Genomic DNA, 20,244 nt, shown 5'->3' with positions numbered 1-20,244 from the left:
ATTAGCCTTCGAGTACTAATTATCCCTAGCAAAGGCGGGCAGACAATTTGTTTACTTAAATATTCATAAGGGTGAGCGACGCTCACTATTGGGCTATTGTGAGCATATTATTAAGTTTTTATATGGCTTTGTGCTGGAATGTGGACGTTGTCTTCTTTATAATTTAATACTCTGATACATAATGAGCTGGGTGATTAGTACATATGGAGAATCATATGGATAATTTACATTGTTCTCCTGAGTCTGACTGTAATAGCTTGTTTAGTGAGATCAAATTAAATGCTGCATATTTGGTGGTTTTTTTATTATGCAAATCCCCTCGCTGAACTTTTTTTCATGCCTCCTTTTATACTCTCTCAAAAAATAAATAAAAAGAAAACAATAAACAACAAAAAAAAAGAAAATATGAATTTCAAAAATTGTTTAACCAAAACAATTTCTTTTTTTTTCTTTCTTTTTTTAGAAAGAGCCCATGCCAATTAGCATCGCTCATTAGCCAAGGCGGTTATTTGTTTTGAAAGTTTAACCAATCACTTTGTTATGCTAATTGTGATGTAATTTAATTTGAGTCCCGTAATGATGATGCCGCTATTATCCCCATAAATGATGCAGTTAAGCATCACAGCCTTATTTGCATGTGCTTGAAGGGAGAAGCTGGATGAGACGACGCCAGCATCACTCTCGTTTTCCTCCCTCTGTTCTCCCACGTCCCTCCGGGTCCTCCTCGGCCTGTCTGCGCTCATTGATGATCAGCCTTTTTTATCTGATATTTTAATGTGAAATGAGTCGACTGGTTACTCACACCGCGCAGATGTAAATTAAATAATTGAAATACCAGACTATTAAAAAATGCAAATGATTTCTTCAGTCAAGGCATCATCACACAGTGAAGTCATGGAGAAACGATTGACTTGTATTTTTTTTTTTTTCTCTTATGTGCATTGTACTAGTTTGCAATCTACCTCGTTGAGTTCACATTTGCACATCAAAGTGCTTCTTTGTTGGTGAGAGGTTAATTTTGAATCCATTGATTTCATGGCCTCTGGTTTGGACATGCAGATGGTGGCTGATTAGTTAGTGTGTGTGTGTGTGTGCGCAGTGTGCTCGTGTTCCTGCAGTCTTGTGGCTGAATTTTTAAGAAAAAAAAAAAAAATCAATTTGAAAGTCCTACAAGAGCCGCTTCCCTCTTTAAATGCACTTCTGAGAACCCTTCAGCCCAAGCTCTCGCTCTGTGACTAAGTCTCCCTTAAAGACTGCCCATTATCTATTTTGTCGAGGTTTTAGACTCTGGGTAATTTTCCTCGGGAAAGATTATTTTTCTCTCGACCAATCTCGCCTGTTACCGCCCTAATTGGTTACATAAATCTTGTCGGGTATGAATGAGAAATGTTGCGGTGTTGTCAAGTGTAATCTTCACCCTTATTTACCAATTCATTAAGATCTATCGATGCAGGACCAGGCCGAAAGAATGACAACATAAATCAGAGCAGTGGGACATAATGACCCTAATCAGCCTCAAATAAGTGGAAACGTCACCATGAGCTATGTCTCTCTGAGTTCGTGTCTGTGTGGCGGCAGCAGGGCCGTCCCGGTCGTTAACGCGGTCGCGTGTCCCGGGCAGGGGCGAGCACGCTTGCCCCCTCCACCCCAAGCCTTTTAATCTCGTCCCACACGCAGCCGGTGTCACAAAGGATAATTGCGGCACGAAATGAAATGAAATATGCGTTTTGAGGCAGGTAAATAGTGAAAGAAGATGGATAAATAGTGAGAAAGAGAGCGAGGGTGAGACTGTCTCCTCCTGCCAAAGATGATTGGAGCAGACAATGGGGCCTCCTACTTTTATAGGTCAATTACTGGTGATTAGGTGGGTTGAGTTAATTAAAGAAATTACCCAAAATGCAGGCACAGGGACTGCTTGATGAGATACCAGCGTCACTGTCTTGTCACCCACGTCCGAGAGGGAGGTGCTTGCTGGGTAAAATTTGAATCAAATGGAAAGACTTGAAACACTCACTCGCTTTTCTCTTTTTTCCCCCGGAAGCGCTGGAAAATCTTTGTAGGTCACAACGTGTTTAGCATTTATGAATTGTGTATGTTTTGGTTTTGTTTCAGAGCTTCTCCAGGATTTATTGCGGTGTTCTTTTGTCCCCTCAGTCTCTGTGCTTTTTTCCCCCCTCTTTCTTTTCTCCTACTTTTAATGTAAATAGCCCAGAATTAAGTTCTGAACATTCAGCGCTGAATGAATCGAATCACAGATGGTCTATTTATCATGAGTGAAACGATGAATTGAATTTTCTTTCTTGAATGTGTTCTCATTTTACCACTGATAACAACACTTGATTCGGTTACTTTGCATACTATTAATCCTGAAAAGCGATGTATTCATCCTCCCTTTTCATTTCTGAACTCGTGGTATAAATATGATTTCCCTCATGCTCTTTTTACTCTGTAATCTCGTCCATTGTGAATCACTTTGAAATCCCTCTGTCTGAGAAGAGGGGGCCTGTAATATTACATTCAGGTTTAGAGGAGAGTCATTAACGGTGTACGGTGACCCCTAAGAGCCGAAAAGGACTGCTGGCATGCGTTGTTTAACTTTAAGACTGCATTTTTTAGGTGTTCAGTGGCATTTTTAATGATCATATTCTCCATTTCTCGTGTAGTACAGATGCACGGGATGAAATTCCAACTTTGCATCATAGTTTCTGAAATCTGGCATTTTGATTTATTAAGTATTCCCGACTGTTAAATATTGGAGAATAGTGGAGCGCCGCGCTGCTTTATTTTGTATGCATTGTAACTTGTGGCAATGATGAATTAATTTCAGTGGAGCACAGAATTTGTGATTATTTTAAATGGTATCCATATCTTAACTGAATCAGAGCGAGTGAAGCTAGCAGACTGTGAAATGTAATTTTTCGTTTTTTTTTTTTTTTTTTTTTGTCTTTTTTCACCCTTCCTTGCAATGTTAGGATTCCGGGCACCTGAGCAATGCACTGATAATGACTAGTCTTCTTGGATCACAGAGTCTGCCTTTCCTATGCCTCCCTGAAATAATCATCAAGCTCTTTTTCAGGTCTGTTCTGCTCGTCCTATCAGGGGAGAGGGCTGCCGGTTTCCACGGGAGGGGAAAAATGAAGTGGATGACTTCTGTGTGTGTGTGTGTGTGTGACTGTGTTAATGTCACAGTTGCAGCCTCTGGTGCCCCTTTTCAGCGACTTGTATAAAACGTCCCGCGGTTTCCGAGCGCCTTAGATGATGGAGAACTTAGAATTGATACCCGAGCCCCGATAAGAAAGGGTGCTGCGTTTGATAATGAGGCAACATTTGCGGTTGTAAAATCAGATCAGCTCAAACAAGCATGAGTAACTTTACTCCTTCATGATGAGGAGTGTGTGTATGAGAAACATCTGGGCTATATTTGTGGCTTTCCCTCCCCACACCTTTCTTTGCTAACCCACCCACCCGAAATCACAGGCGTAGCCCTTGAATGCGTTGTCAGGATCCTGTCTGGGATTTTTCACCTGATGGAAAGGACAGATTTGCACAGCCTACGATTCGAGAGCAAACATTTGCACAGCCAGAAAGGAATCGCACGCCTGGTACTGTTACAGCGTTTAAAGCACACACACAAAAACACACAGCGAGAAAAGAAACAGATCCAAATAACATCTTTTATTCCAGAAATGGAGCGATTTGGGTTTTTTTTTTATCAACCTTCCTGAATACACACCAGCACAGATTTTCCTTGTAGATTATGACTGTTATCAAGATGATATGGGTAATAACGGCTCACAAGCTCTGTGTTTATCACAGCGACTCACTGAAATGTGTTTTAGGACTCGTCCAATTTTTCCGGTGTCAAATGGACCGGAGCTTTTCCACACTAGGAGTACAGCGAGGGCTGTAAATATTGTTCCAATAGCACGAACCCTCGACCCCAGTGGGTTTTTAGGGAAAATCAGTGTGTTCTAGTGACAGGCGGTCGGTCTCAAGGGTCAAAGACGGAGAAACGAGGGTCATGCAGTAGAATGAAGACAGACTTTGGGTGCTGGCTTTCTTCCCTCTCTCTCTTTCCCTCTCGCTCGGTCCATCTCTCTCAGGCGGTACAGTCCCGTACTAGACTCTCTCCTTCACTCAGTGTCATTCAGACGCGTAAACCACACACCCTCCTCGCGTCCGCTCCATCGCGTGGAAACGATCGCGAGCGAGGATGTGTTTCTAATTGACATTGTAATTGGCAGATTTGGATGCTGCCTTCAGATGGCTAATTAATTTATCTCACCGCTGTCATTAAGGTTAAAGCAGCACCTGATCTCTCTGAATACACTTTGCATACATCTGCATGAGCATTACGTTCAGTTAGACACCTACACGCCAGTTGTGGATCATGTGGATTTAGAGGATACAGTGTTAATAATGTGTGTTTCTATAATGACAGGATCAGTATTCCGCGTCATTAAACCCCAAACCAAATTTGTAGTGAAAAAAAAAGATTTTTCTTTTCTTCTTTTTTTTTTCCTTCCAAATATTACATCAAAATGTTATCTGTTCTTTAGTTATTTAAAAATATGTGTGTTTAATTCTGGGAATAATCAGTTTGTCTTTTCATTGAAGTCATATTTGAATTTCTAGAGTGCAAACTGGGATTACAGTGATCCGAAATGTAATTTTAATTAGCTTCTTTTTTTTTCCCTCCCACTTTGGAGTAGGAACAGTGTCCTAAACTCATACCTTACTTTTTAGTCTCCTTCATTGTGGCATTAAAAAACACTCCATTACGTTGTTCATAAAATCCGCGTAAAGGCAATCAAGAGGCCCTTCTCTGAATATTTTAAACATTGGGCATGTAAAATTTATGCCTAATTTGAATACTTATTAGTCGTCTAATCTCTACGGCAGCTTTGTGTTTCTTCAGGAGAGTGTGTGTGTCTCTCTCTCTCTCTCTCTGCTTCTTTCTCTCTCTTTCTCCTTGTCTGTTAATCTCCTGCACTTTTGTAGTTGTTTATTGACCAGTGGTGTACTTTCTAAATAAATGTAAAAAAACAATATATATATTTTTGCTTCTTATGTTTCTCATAAAACATAAGCCGAGCCGTTAAAATGTAATTTGCTGATCTGAAAAGCAGCCGTGGATTAGAAGACTATGTCTTTGTTGTGTCGTGCGTTTGATTAGCGGCGTTCTTCTCTTTCTTTCTTTCTTTTTTTTTTCCCGTGGCTCGGCTGTCGAGCTACTGTACGCTCTCGTTCAAAGATCGCTGCTAATTGTCCGTACGTAGCAGGTGACAAAATTGATGTGTTTAATCTGTGGAAAGAAGGATGGTGGAGCTGTCAGGGAAATAAATGAAAGTGTTGCAGGAAAAATGAATCCCCTCTTAACATTACACGAGATTAGGGATATTTTATTGTGCATGCTTGCCATTAGCGTAATTAATATTGTTTATGTTTGATTGCGCTGAAATATGAGACGGCCCGTCATCATTTTCTGAGAGAAACAAAATGTGTAAGGGGAAGAGAGGAGGGGGGGGTCGGATGAATATGTGAATGACGGAGGAGATTGTGCGTCTCTGTGTGTGTATTAAGGCTCTTGTGGGTATATTAGCTATGCAGAACACACCTTGATTTGCGTTTGTTGGGTCGGACGATTCTTTTATTTATTGCAGGAATCACAGATCTTGCCAGGGTTCCTGTGAACGTACACAACATTTATGCAGGGAAAATGATAAAACATTTATTACCAGAGAAGAGGTAATATGCATAATTTATGCTGTTTTTAGCACAATCATTAGTGATATTCGTGAAAGAAATTTTTTTTTTTTTTTTTTTTTTTGTGCATCCACCACTCTCCTCTGTTTTGATTTCCAATTGACGCCAGTGAAAATTAATTTAATATCTTTTCATTTATTTGCCAGGGTAAAAATTGACGTGTGCGATTTTTGTTCTGTTTGAATTTTAATTGTGCTCGGCGGACGCCGCTAAATATACGGAAGTAATGAATATTTGAGTATGTGATTAAAATAAAAGGGAGGGAAAGAACCACCCTATATGTGACATAAGATTTTTTCTCTCTCTCTCTCTCCTCATTTGACTAGCAGGCAAATTTTATTTTGCTTCAGCTAAAAAGAAAAGACCATTATATCGTTCATCACAGTACAGAAGCATGTGATTTGTAATTCCCCCTCTTCTCCCCTCACCTCCTGTACCAAATTTTAATTTTGCATGATTAGCTGTGCGTCATTAAGCAACTCCGTTCAGTCGAGACGCAACGGAGATATTTTAAGACATTCGAACAGGGGAAGAAAAAGAAAAAGGGACGTTTCTTACATGGTATATTTTTAAGCATGTTCCTTTTGAAATTATTCACACAGCATTGAAGTCACTTGAATTTATTTTTAAACACCATTTGTGATGTTTATCTGTGTGGGATGGTCGACGTGCAAAAAATAAATGCAACTTAAATTAAAAAAGCATACATCAAGTGAAATGTAAAAAATCTAATAAAAACAATAAAAGGCAGGAAGAAACGTGCAATCGTGCATCTCTTTGTATTGCTTCATTTACACAGTGAATGCATAATTCCACCCCCTCCCCCCGTTAAATGCTTTAATTTGCAAAGGGAGCAGGGGTTGATAATGGAAAGCTTTTTTTTTCTTTCTCGCCCCCATTTTTCTTTTTTCTTTTTTACCCCCCCCCCTTTTTCCTTTTTTTTTTTTTTTTTTTTTTTTTTTTTTAGGAGGCAACTAAAGGGGATTGTAACAAGAGCCTTAACCGGTGCCTCTTAATCACTTCTAGGTATTAAGTCATGATGCAGGAGTCGGCCAATGAGACAATAAGCAACAGTTCAATGAGTCAAAATGGAATGAGCAGCCTAAGCAGCCAATTAGATGCTGGCAGTAGAGATGGAAGATCAAGTGGGGAGACGAGCAGTGAAGTAAGCGCAGTCGAGCTGCTGCATCTGCAACAACAGCAGGTAAGTTACGTCTCTCCCCCCCGTCCGTTGTCATCCGCCGCGCTCTCTCTCTCTCTCTCTCTCCCTCCCTCTCTCTCTCTCTCGCTCTCTCGCTGGCTTCACACTAGACTCAGCAGGCAGCTATTTGACTGACACCCTTCAGTTGTGTGCATTTAGACAGGAACTGGACTTGTATTTCTTGTTTATTGTGGTGTTTATTTGAGGTTATGTAATTTGTAGACTTTGAAGGGTTTTGTGCAGTTTTTGAGGTGTGTTGTTGGTGACTCTGTGTTGACGGGTGTGAAGTACGGAGCTTTGCTTGTGTGTCTTTGTTTTGTGGCCACTAGAGGGCCTCCTCCTTTGACATCAGCACACTTTATTGGGCTCCCAGGCATCTCGTTCACTCCAGAAACCTCAACTGATCAATGCATGTTGTATTTATGTCAGCATATATATGCATAGGGGCTGTGTGTGCTTGATTATTTTGAAGTGTTGTGTGTCGATGTATATGCGTGCGTCCCGGTGCCGTGAATGATGGGTTTGACAGCTCACCAAAAGAGCAGCGTGAGGTCAGGCTGAGCTCAGGGAGAGTCTGCGGGCGGTGTGGAGTGTGTGTTCACTTATTCACTCACCAGTGTGTCACTGGATGTGAGTATGTGTCTGTGAAAACAGAATTTGTGATTCCTCAGTCATCATTTGAATCATTTTCAAGGATTTAAGTACTTTTGAACACTTTGGTCGTCATGTGAATGTTTATATTCATAAAATGCTTAAAAGGACACAAATAAAAAGTTTTTTTATATTTCTTATTTATATTTAGAATTTTAGTTTATAATATTATTCTTTTTTAAATGTCATTTAGATTTAATTGTTCTAAATACGCTTGTATTTGTTTCATCCTGAAGTTTATAGCTATTAAATAACAGCTCTTTTTATTGTGTGTGTGTGTGTGTGACTGTGTGTGTGTGTGTTCTGCTTGTGTGTGTGCATGTGTTTGTGGTGTGTGTGTGTGTGTGTGTGTGTGTGTGTGTGTGTGTGTGTGTGTGTGTGTGTGTGTGTGTGTGTGTGTGTGTGTTTGTTTTTGTTTGTTTGTTTGTTTGCATGCATGTGTGTGTGTGTGTGTGTGTGTGTGTGTGTGTGTGTGTGTGTGTGTGTGTGTGTGTGTGTGTGTGTGTGTGTGTGTGCGTGCGTGCGTGCGTTTGTGTGTTGTGTTGTGTTGTGTGTTTGTGTGCGTGCGTGCGTGTGTGTGTGTGTGTGTGTGTGTGTGTGTGTGTGTGTGTGTGTGTGTGTGTGTGAGTGGCTCAGTCCTGTTGACAGCAGCCGAAAGCAGCCCATGAGCCTGTGGGTAAGACAGGATCAGTGTAGCAGAGTGAAGTGTGTCCCGCGGCTCTTTGTGGGCCCCTGGAACACCCCCCTCCTGGCCACCCTCTCCAGCTGGTGATTACAACAGCACCCCCATCTCCCATTCATCATCACACTGGCCGTCTCTCTCTCTCTCTGTCTCACACACGTGTCTGATTGGGGTCAATCCCCCCGCTTTCTCATTACTGACTTCTGTTTTAACCTGCACACTTCACTGTGTGCGAGATAGAGATGATCAGTGTTTTGTGGTTAACAGTGTGCTCTTCAAACGTGTTTTTGTAAACTTGTATCAAAGACATTATTGATTGTAGTTCATATTTGTGAATTTTTAGTAGTTGATGATGATGATGATGATGATGATGATTGTTTATTTTTATTATTATTATAAACCTATTGAAATATATTATAAAAAAGTGTAAAAATGAACATCTCAATTTTAGTTTTATATTAATGTAATATGAATTTAAATGTGTATATTACAAATAAATACATATTCATTTATTTGTTATGATAAATATATTATAAACAGACTGAAATATTAAAAATAAAGTCATTTTGAATTACTTATTGTAATTTAAAATGAATGTAAAATAGATGTTTATATAACATATTTTTATAATACTCTAAACATAAACATAATTAGAAATGTAGTAATGTTAATATACATTAATATAACAGTAAAATATACAGTATACAAATATAAATTGTTTATTGAATTTTTTAAGTGTATAAATATAAATTATTTATTAGAAAATAAATTGCAAAAATGTAAATAAATATAAATAATTTACTATAAATTAATTTGTAGATTTAAATTTGTCTTGTGCTGGCTACTGTATAAAGCCAATAAAATACAGAAGCATCTAACCAGAAGTATTATTATTATTTAGTTGTAGTTTATCAATCATCATCATCATCATTGTTATTATTATTATAACTTGTTAACTGTATTTAATATTGCTAAGTTTTATTTTATTATTAAGCAAACAAACAGAATTAGAAATTGTAAAAAATAAAGTATTATTATTATAAATATAAATGTATATAATATAAATATATGCATAACAAAAAAAAACATTTTTAAAATGGCTTTTATATCGCAACATTAGATTAGATTCAGCATTACAATACGAAAGCATCTAACCATAAGTATTAAAGTTGTTTATTATTAATATTATTACTTATTGTTAGTTTAACAATAGCTAATAGTCATAAATAATTAAACAATAACAAATAATGTTATTAAATGGTTAAATTGTAAAATTGAATTTGTATGTTTCTATTATTGTTACTTAATGTTAGTTTAACAATAGCTAATAGTCTTACATAGTATAACAATAACAAATAACATTATTAAAAAAATATTTAATTTGTATGAAAGTTATTGTTAATAATTTGTAATAACAGTTAGTAGTATTATGCCTGTATAGCTGGATATTACTTGAATAAATTTTGTGTTATCTGTCTGTAGATAATCCGCACTAAGAGTGGAAGAAAAGGGCAGTGTAAGCAGAAAGAGTGAAGAGAGGAGAGATAAGTACCATAGAGACAGTGGAGAGAGTGACAATGTTTCACTTACTCAGAGAGCGAGCGAGAGAGCACAGACAGACACATTGAAATGAGTGGGCCAGCTAACAGGCCTCGGGAGGCTTTTTAAAGGGAGGCCAGGTGCTGTTAACTTCACACACTTCCTGCACAGTTCCCTCTCACACACGCCACAGTCAGAGAATTCCTACACATCTGCCTAATAATGTGTGTGTGTGTGTGTGTGTGTGTGTTAGGTAGAGAAAGATGAAAGAGTCCAATTAAAAATAAAGTATTACTTATTGTTAGTAACGTAATGTTTTTGTGCATTGCCAAACTTTCTTACTAAGGAAAAAACACTTAGAAATGTTTGGTGTTAATAATTATTATTATTCGATTTTCATCTTTGATTAAGGCACTAAATCCAGGATTTGCACATTTAAGCATGAACTTTTATGGTGTGTTGTGGCTAATTTTTGCAATAAGAACCTATTTTATGGAATTAGTGTTGCAGCGTTGTTGTTGTTTTTAGTTTGTGACAAGAATGGTTGCTAAAGATATGGACGTCATTGATTGTAGGCTGTTGTTAAATGAGCTTTTAATGTTGTTATATTAATAGTAGTGCATGTATACAAGAAGGTTTGCATTGATCTGTAGATAATGTGATGTGAAATAATGGAGCCTCTAGATGATTGTTCTGGTTTAATAATCTGTGATTGTATGGATTTATAGTGTGGTTAGCCATACTCTAAAAAATGAACTTCCTGTCTGGAGAGGATAAGTTTTTTAAAAAAAGCATCATTTTAAAATCCACCCGCCATCTATTTCACCATCATCCATTAGAATTCAATTATAAATTCTGCAGTAGTTTATAAAACGTCATATTTTCATTGGCTCTTGCTATATTTCTGTTGTTTAACTCTCAATATTGTTTTTAGATCAGTGCTGTGCTTTTTATTAGCCACACTTCCAAATGCATTTATGAATGTCGTGTCCACATGCACAGGACACTGTTCATTTTATATATTTTTCCCCTGCTAACAGCAATTGTTACAGGAAGCGGTGTGTAAGTCGCTGGCCCGGTGTAAAAATGACAGCAATTAACCCGACATTTTAGCTTGAGGAGAATTTAAGATGAGACGCCTGACAGCCAGTGTCAGCCATATTTTCCCCGTCTTCTTCAGGTGTAAGAGCAAATGAAATTGGAGGTAGTATCGCAGTTGAGGGATCCACTTGGGGAGGAGGGAGGGGGTGTCCACGGAAAACAAATGATCTAAATAGGACTTATTTTGCACTTATTTACTTTATTTTCACAAAGATTTTGCGCAAAAACACCTGAATATATCCCACAATAGACCAAGAACGGAAGCATAACCGAGGAAAAACTAGTGTGCTAATTGATATTCAATGAGTCTGACTCCATCATCACCCCACAAACACATTAACACACATGCATGCGTTCAGAAGAGGTGGGAGGAGGCGTCTCTAGGGGTCCATTGACTGTCATTCAGGAGGGGAAAGTAACAAAGTAACGCAGAGACGCCACACAAACAGCCTGTCTCCCCCGCCGTCCACCGGGAGCTGCGAGTGCAACATCTTCAGGCAGGGTGATGACGGCTTTCGCCGCTCATCAGCCAAATAAAAGCCCCTCTGATGCAAATAGCGCTTTGCCCTTGAGCATAATTTAAAGCAGTAATCACCCCTGGAGTCTCTACCGTGCAGATAGCGAAAGCGAGGTGACTGTCTCATTTACACTCCAGCACAAAGAAGCTCATTAGCTTTATCACACCGGCCTGAGACTCCTCCACTACAGTGTGTAAATAACACACACACACACACACACACACACACATACTGTTTCACCAGAGCCACCTTTCATAAAGCTCTCATAAAGATCAGCACTAGAAACAAAATAAAATGTGTTTTATGCACTCTCGATGGCTTGCTGTTGTATTTTACGGTTACCATTTCACTATCAGCGGACATTGTAGACGTCGAGCTTTGACATATAGAGGCGTGCTGCCTCTCGCGATGACACTGCAAGATATAAGCCTCGCCGTGACTGATGTGTCTGCTCCGTTCCTCCCCAGACAACAGCAGGCATTATTCTATTATCGCCACAGAGCTCAGATCCTGGAGTGGTCACTTGTGTTTAGGCCACATAACATGTGGCTGTATGGAAATTACAGTGCGCCTGCAGTAGTAACTCCATTTCCCATCGGCCTCTCTAGAGACCGGGCGAAATGTCAATCCGTGGCTTTGAAAGAGAGATCGAGCGAGGGACAGGATGAGGAGGAGGGATAGAGAGAGAAAGGAACAGAGTGAAATCTGCTGGAAACAAACACTCGTGAACATTGCTCCAGCCCTAGTCGCGTCATGGGGGCGAAACACAGGTCAAAGACGTGCACAGGTGAAACACACACACCTTCAGCCTTCAGTTATAAATTAAATAAGCCATGTCTGCACATTTAGGCAACAAATGAGAATTGTTTTATGTAACAAATGTTTATATATTGCAAAGGTGTCCCATTAGTGCTTATGTAGTGCAGCCATATTTAATTTTATTGTAATATACTTATTTTTATATGTTTATTTGATTCTTTAAATTGCTTTATGTTATTTTATACATTATTAACCTTATACTATTTTTTATACGTTTGTGTATTAATACTTTGTATGCATTTTTGTTATATCTTTTTTATTTTATACTTTATATCAGGGTTCCTCAAATCTCATGTACTTTTATGTTATACTATTTATATTTTTTTATTTAATTTGATACCTCTTTATTGATTCAAGAGTGGAGAAGGGTGGAGGCTAGTGGGTTATTAAGAAATGACATTTCCCGGATTCAAACTCCCTTGACCCCGACCGGGCACCACTGCTCAATGTGTTAGCACAGGGGCTAACCATCAGGCCACAACTCTGACCAGCCGCTTGTGTTTAGCAATTACGTTTAACCTCTGTGTGTAAATAAAACTCCAGCAGTTGGTCTGCCAAGATCAATGACCACTTCACATCTCATTTCCTACTGTTTTGATGTTTCCTAACAGCCCTGCCTGTGGAATTTAATAGCACTGAAATCTATAACAGCCCTCAGGGCAGAAGCCTCCACTAGAGACAAAAGTGACGTATTTTCTCCATGGATTATGCCATCAAAAAACTGTTTTAAGAATATGGAGCAGGTGCTTATGGGTAGTGTAGTTCATTGCCCAAACCTTGTGTGGCGAGCAGAGTAGTGAACCGAACATTATATTTCTTGAGGCAGGTAATTCAGAGAAAGGCCCCCAGAGCGAGGAATCTTTTAGACTCATCTTGAACTCAAACTCAATAAAAACATGGTGAGGAAACTGGAGCATCCTGAACCTCATCCTCCCAGTATCTCTGACAGCCTATGACACCACAAACCATTTAACAGAGCTTAAAAAGCTCACATATGCAGATGCCCGGCATCTTAAGCTGACAACCAAGAGGCAGGATTTTCTAGAAGGCAGCTTTGGAGCCTTGTGAATTTAACAAGCATGTCTAGTATTACAGTTTCTCTCCGGTTTATCCATGAATAGTAACAAATCAGCCTGTGAAACGCCTGCCTGGGGATGTTTGTATGTGATGGTTTTCCGGAACAAATATTAAAATGATGTAAATCTGGTTAAGGAGTTGAGGGCTGCAATTGCCAGAGCTGTTCTCTCTCCCTGTTCCTTCCTCTCTTCCTCTTTCTATTTACTATGCACAAGGTAGTCAGATGTTGCCACTCTTCCACTTGAATATTTGAATTCCATAATGCTGGAAGAGAGCGAGCGAGAGGGAGATCATATGAGTGGCGTCTGGCCTGGCTCATAGCTCACTGCCCTCAGACTGAATGCATATGTAAGAGACCCTCTCAGCTTGCAGCTCTTCAGGGCTTTTCAACAAATGCTGTAAATAAGCCCAGCCTCAGCTCGCAAATACACAAGAGGCTTTTCAAATGCACGCATGTGTCACTTAGCCTGGGCTTGCAGGCTTTCTCAGTGGGTGTTATTTCTGGGGGCTCGTACGGGTACATTTTTTATCTTTAAAGTGTAGGATAGATGCTATATCCCCTCTCCATCGCTGTCATTTTGGCCTGAACATCTCCATCACGAGCCAGAGAACAGGCGAGAATGTTAGCACGTGCAAAGAGTGGGAACTAGCGGCGTATGCCACATTGTGCTTGAAAGGGATTGAGTGAACGCCGTGATAAGGAAATGCTGTTGTCGTATGCAAAACATGAATTAAGGTTGTGTGTGAGGCTTCATGCTTGATTTGACGCTAAGCTGATATTGCTTTCACGCTCAAATCTTCCAATGCTACTTCATTTCAATTGAAATGTGATTGTTATTGCTAGACGTATTTACCCGAAGTTATTTGATGCATGAATTTGCCCGCTAGGTATTTCCTTAGTTGTGTGGTGACATTGGGCGCTTACGTCAGTTTGACTATGGTTGTCTGAGCAAAATCTGATTAAGAAGTAAAGCAAATAGCTATGTTGCAGTGATTTTTACCACAATTAAGAGGTGTTAAAGAGCTTTTATAATACATCAACAACAGTAATATGATTATATAATAAGGCCAAGTATTATAGGTCATTAGCTTAACTGCATGATTTTGGCAAATGTTGCCTATTTTGAAACCTGTTTCATCCAGTTATATTTTATAGCCATAACATAACTATTTTAAATAATTATGTGTGAAACACTGTAAAAAAATCAATTTTCAAAGTTGTAAATAAAACAAAGATTTTACAAGAATATACTTTTTCAGTCTTTCTACTTTAGAATTTTGTGTTTAAATTAATACTTGTGAACTTTACTAGCAATTTCAGTGAAAATCGTTTCAAAATTTATACCACATCAAACTTTTTTGGTTTATAATTCCTCTTGTGTACACAAGTTATATATTATTTGTGGTTTATTTCATTTAATTTCTTTTCAATGTAGATCACAGTCTCTTGTTTCTTTTTAACGGCTGACTTAATTGTCTAGTTATGGTCAGAAGTGTTATGGAGGAAGTGGAGATGCTTTAGGGATGTTCATCAAAGCGTAGAATAAGGGGAGAAAAAGCGAAAGAAGGAGGGGGATTTCTCTCATGGTCGAACTAAGTGAACGACATTGTGATGAATTTTCTTGTTAGGAGAAATTACATCTACTAAGTTGAGCTACCTCAGCATGAAATTGAAAAAGAAGCATTTCTTGGCCATTTCCATTCTTGATTCAATGAAAGATGTAGATTAGCTGTTGGGAGGGTGAGGGAACTACAAAAGTATGACTTTGTTCACGCTAGGTCTGTGAAATAAACCTCGTAAAAAGGCGTATAGGCCCGTCACAGGGTTTGTTTACGGGAGCGAGTGTAGTCAGGCAGTTAGCCAGATGATTATAGCAGATACATGGCATGTGGATACACAGAGCGGGCGTGTTTGAGTGAACACGAATGTTTATCTGCGCACTGAATGCATCTTAATCGCCGCACATCTAGGGCTATGTGTAACAATCCAAAGCTCTTTGTAATCAGCCTGAAACCCTTAGAACAGATCTGTCTCTCTCACTGAAACATTGACTGATAGGCGCTGTGTGTCAGGAGGGAAGATAACTCTACCCCAGCTCAGCTCACTCAAAAGGTCAGGCACGCACTGTAATTGGAATATTCACAAGACAAACGCCGCAGATCGCTGGCACACATAGCCAGGAGGGCCCGGGGCCCCAGTGCTCCATCAGCGGGAAGGATTGACGGAGATGCATTGGCCCACCACCGGCTAGATGTAACGCTATTAACTCCACTGATCTCCGGCACAGCTCAACGCTCATTGAGATGGGCTGGGAAGATCCATCACCCAGGCTGAATGGACTACCGGCCCACCGCAAACTAATGACAGTTGAGCGCTCAGGTAAATGGACTGAAAACAATAGTTTGTCTTCACCTGGAGTGACTCGTGCTCTTGTAACCCGATTCCATTTTGCGGTGATCCTTTTTTCTGCACCAGCCGGAGCACCATTTTTGAGCTTCCTTTAGCATATATTTTTCAGTTGGAGTAGAAACCGCATATTCTACAACATTTCATCTGTGGTTACTGGTTAGTTGCACGGTAATCAAAGGTTTGTGCTTTACGTTGAAGGTCACAAAGTGGCTAGTCAACCTTGTGGGTAACAGTGTATATTAGAGCTCACCGTGGACCACACACACATGCTCGGATATTATGTGAAACTAGTTATGATTATTACAGACTTAACCCTAAACATACACGTAAAAGAAAATATTTTGCATTTTTGGAATAAAAGAGACAACATTATTAACTTAATTTAGCCATTTAAAAAAAAAAATTCAGTTGAGTACATCTCCAAAATGAGGTTTTGCCAGGTTTAGTTCATTGCAGTGTTGCTCATGTGGGCAATGTAATTTTGAGTTTGTCTTTTTATTTATTCATTCATTGATTTATTTATTTTAAATAGAAACATAAGCACACCATGATCTCATTCACTCGTAGTGTTAAAGTTTACCACCTGCTCAGTCAACTGCAATCATTTCCTACCTAGGTCTGCATGAGACCCGTAGTTTGTTTTTCATTGCATCTGTGTATTGCTATCGAAACCCTGCACAAACACTTCTTTTGTCAATGGGACTGAGAGATTGGTGCCTCTCTCCCCTTCTGCAGAGAGTCTACACTTCGCCTCTAGCTGTGTACTCTGCTGTCTGAGCCTCTTAATAAGTTCTTGTCAACAAACGCTATGCCCAAACGGAGTACAAGCCCATTCGTTCGCTCTGACAAAAGCTCTGTGCTACTCTTTTCCTTCTTATTTCCTGCGGCCTCTCTCTAAATAAAGTGTGGAGTGTGCTCTCTCTCGCCCCTGAATGCAACATTTATTAAGAGGTATTCCTCCAACCATGTGGCGCTCAGTGGCGTGGAACTGCTAAAAAGAGATGGATCATAATCACTTGAAAAAGAAGCCAAGTGCATCGAGCACACACTAGGAAGTGGGGACTCGTTCGCCGCCTCTCTCTTCCTTCATTTAATTCGCCGACCTGCACTAGTTTGCACGTGTTGATGGTATAAGTGAAAAGCAGTCTTCTTTCTTGGTCGAGGCTTTGTATAGAAGGCAGATAAAAGGCCCAGTAGAGTCACCTTATCTAAACCCAGATGATATACAGCAGTTGAAAGCAAGGGCTTTACCAAAGCCAGCCGTTGAGAAGCAGGGAGAGATCAAATTTCATAAAGCAAAGAAACCATGTGCAGAAACAATGTCTGAGCTCCCAGAGAGAGATATAGAGGAGGAGAGGCACTTGGTTCTCAAACTGATCTGTGATACCTCTTTATGACGTTTTAAGCATCTTTAAAATGAATTGCATGAGATTACAAGATAGCAAATTTTACTCAAATCATACTACCCTGATACTAGGGTGTTCTAGGTGGTTGTTCAATGGTTTCTTTGTGGCTCAGATATTCAGGATATTCTCATCCTTAGATATGACTCATTTTCCACAAAATGTATTGTCGACCAGTAAAACATTTGAATCTGAACTACAAGAAATTGCATGGCTCTATAATAAGGGTGCCTCATTGGCTCTTGGCCAATGTACGTATCTTACATTTTTTTGAACATGTATAAATGGATTTGGAAACTTAAACATTTGGTTTTCTCTGATATTTGGATATGAATTCTGCTTGCCAGCTTCAACTTGTCAGCTTGGTTATCAATCCTTTTTGCCATTTATACCATTATTTCCAAACAAAAGTGCTTATGAATTTATTGCTGTTGTGGATTTTCCTGTATAATTATAATCTGTGGTAATCAATCACAAAGGGTTATATGCCACAGTTTAAAACTAGGGTTAATGATTTGTTCAAATCACTCTAATGATCAATAGTAATAGTGATGTTCAACTTAGCAAAAGCAACTAATTTGAGTGGAAATTCTCTCGCTCTTCTCAGTACGTGTTGCTGGATTTCTATGGGATACAGATGTTGTTTTCAGTACGGGGCCCCCGCCGTCTAATTCCCTCCACAGGTTGCTGGCGATACTGTAAACTATTATACGTGGTCCAGTGCTAAAGTGCAGCGCGGATTTGCGAGAACCATCCATAACGATGTCTGCAGGAGGCGGGAAGCGTATGAATGTTTGTGGTTGCAGTGAACGGTGGAAGCCGACTCTGTTTGGCCTGTTATTGCTGGCACCGTTTCCCCAACGAGGACCGTGCGTTCACACACACACAACACGGGCAAACGCACACATCACTGTTGTCTGCGCATACACACTAACCCTGATGGGCCGGACAGACTCGTGTTTTGTCTCCTCGCACTTGAAAAAATAAGTGTGAGGTTACACAATGAAGCAGATCTCTGTTTTCTCTCTCTCCCACCAGTAAATGCCCGGCTTTCTGGGGTAGAAATGAGCGAATTCATCTCAAATTCACCAGGGAGGGCTGGGCTATGCCTCTGTGTTTACAGTGGCAGAAAGTTAATATAAATTTTCATCAGAAGGGGAAGTTTACACATATGATTCTATTTGTCCTTCATTATTAGCACCTGAGACTGGGCTGGGGAAGCATAATTGTCTACAGACACAGGCCAAATAGATGCAAGGGGAAGGCAAATAAGCACACCCCAAAATAATTTTATGGTTGTGTGTTACAATCCCTCTCCATGGGATCCTTAATCTAGAAAATCAATAAACAAGAAGCGAGCGAGGGAGACGGAGATGTGAGGCGCAGAGCGAGGAAAGATGGGAACTGCGTACGAGAGATTGAGGGGAAAAAGCTGGAGAAGGAATGAAAGGAGAAAAAGAGAGAGCGCAGCTCACAGAAGCCCATTGTTCTGCCGGTTAGCTCGCGCTTGGCCCTGCAGCTGAGGAGTGTCTCCACGGACCGGCCCGCGAGCTGCACACACCGCTGATTTATTGAGTCATACATAAAAACACTCATTATTCCCACATCCTTTTCTCTTGTCTGAGAAGTATGGCGTTTGGCTGAGGAAAAACACTCTGTGTCTGTATCCACAATAACTGAGATCTCTCTCTCACTCGCTCTCCTCTCCTCATTTTTTATTTGTGTCGGCTGCTGGAATGGATGCTGTGCGAACACGGCTCATCCTTACTGGACATGTTGTGTCTTGGGGTGTTTTCACACTTGAGTCCTTTTTAAAGAACTAAACTCAGAGCTCACAAGTCAAAAGTTATTTATTTGTTACATACACACATAGTGGATAAGCAGACTTCTCCTTTAGTTAAAACCAGAAATGGAACCAGAAGAAAGTTAAAGAATAAACGAGCAACAGAACAAAGGAAGGTGTATCTTATTTATAATTAAATCTAAATTCTTTTCAAAGTCTTTTCATTCTTTTCATTTCATTCAAACTCTTTTTTTTTTTTTTTGTAAACTGGACATTATTTTATTAATAATTAAATGATCATGTTCATTATTATTATTGTTTTTGTTGTTGTTAATAATAATTGTTCTAAAAAAACAGAGCTTGTTAATCACTTGAATTATATTAATTTATTAATTTGTTGTATTTTTACTTAATATGATGGAAATTGTATATAACATCATACTAAACTAATAATCCCTAATACGTGCCATCTGATATAGTCTGAGTTTGGTTCGCTTTAAAATGTTTTTTTCGGAGTGTTCACATAAAAACAAAATTCAGTGTGTAATTTCACGGTTACTAATTTAAAGACAATTTGTCTCCATAGAGCCAAATGCAGCCTCAGTATTTGGATCTCAAAAAGACAGCCCAGCCACCTCGATAAGCCCTGGTTCACTGGTGCGCTAACACAGATCACAGCTATGGATGACCTTTGATAAAAGGCAGTCTGTTCCACCATTGTATCAGTCAACCTCCTCACAACAGAGGTTGGTACACTGTCCACAGACTGACCTACTGCTGTTGTGTGTCCAAATGGACCTTTAACGTGTTCAGCTGTCATTCATACTGACGAGCGCGTGGCGCCCAACGCAGGGCCGCTGCGGGGCTGTTATGTCCTCAACGCACGTCTTGTTTATGAAATCCGTGCCTGGAGCGACGTTTTCTATTCATGAGTGGCCTGGCCCCTCATCAGACCCCTATGTCCTAAACACACTTACATAACAGATATGGTGTCAATATTTTGCTGTCAAGAGTGGGGCCCTATCTTTGCACAGGCTGCGCAGACCACCGGCCAATCAGCTCTGTTTGTTTGTTCAGCTTAAACTGTTTGTCCTTTGTTTTTCGTGGCAGCCGACTCCTGTCGGCTTGATAAGGGTTGTGCTCTCGCTCTCTCGCTCTATCTCTGTCTTGTTGTGCATTTTCCATAAGCCGATGGTTGACGTGCCCTCTGCGACTACAAGCCCGGAGATCTTCTGGTGCACAAAACTTCCTTCAGAACGCGTGTGGCATTGTAATCTAGAGAAGTCTTTCGTCT

General features: G+C 39.8%; 1 protein-coding gene across 8 annotated transcripts in view; it reads left to right on the top strand.

Moving 5' to 3' along the window:
- foxp2 (forkhead box P2) overlaps nucleotides 1–20,244 on the top strand; it is a 147,283-nt gene that overhangs the window by 82,030 nt on the left and 45,009 nt on the right. For 5 of the 8 annotated variants that reach the window (XM_082168394.1, XM_082168398.1, XM_082168393.1 and 2 more), the window contains one exon: nucleotides 6,793–6,970. The exons of the other annotated variants lie outside the window; for them this stretch is intronic. In XM_082168394.1, the coding sequence (XP_082024520.1) occupies nucleotides 6,803–6,970 (168 nt within the window). In that variant the 5' untranslated portion in view covers nucleotides 6,793–6,802. The remainder of the gene's footprint in view (nucleotides 1–6,792; nucleotides 6,971–20,244) is intronic. 8 annotated transcript variants of the gene reach the window in all.

Source organism: Leuciscus leuciscus (genome assembly GCF_965113295.1).
Source record: "Leuciscus leuciscus genome assembly, chromosome: 4".
NCBI lineage: Eukaryota > Metazoa > Chordata > Actinopteri > Cypriniformes > Leuciscidae > Leuciscus > Leuciscus leuciscus.
The sequence above is the reverse complement of the archived record's forward strand: the minus strand, read 5'-3'. Positions and strand labels throughout refer to the sequence as shown.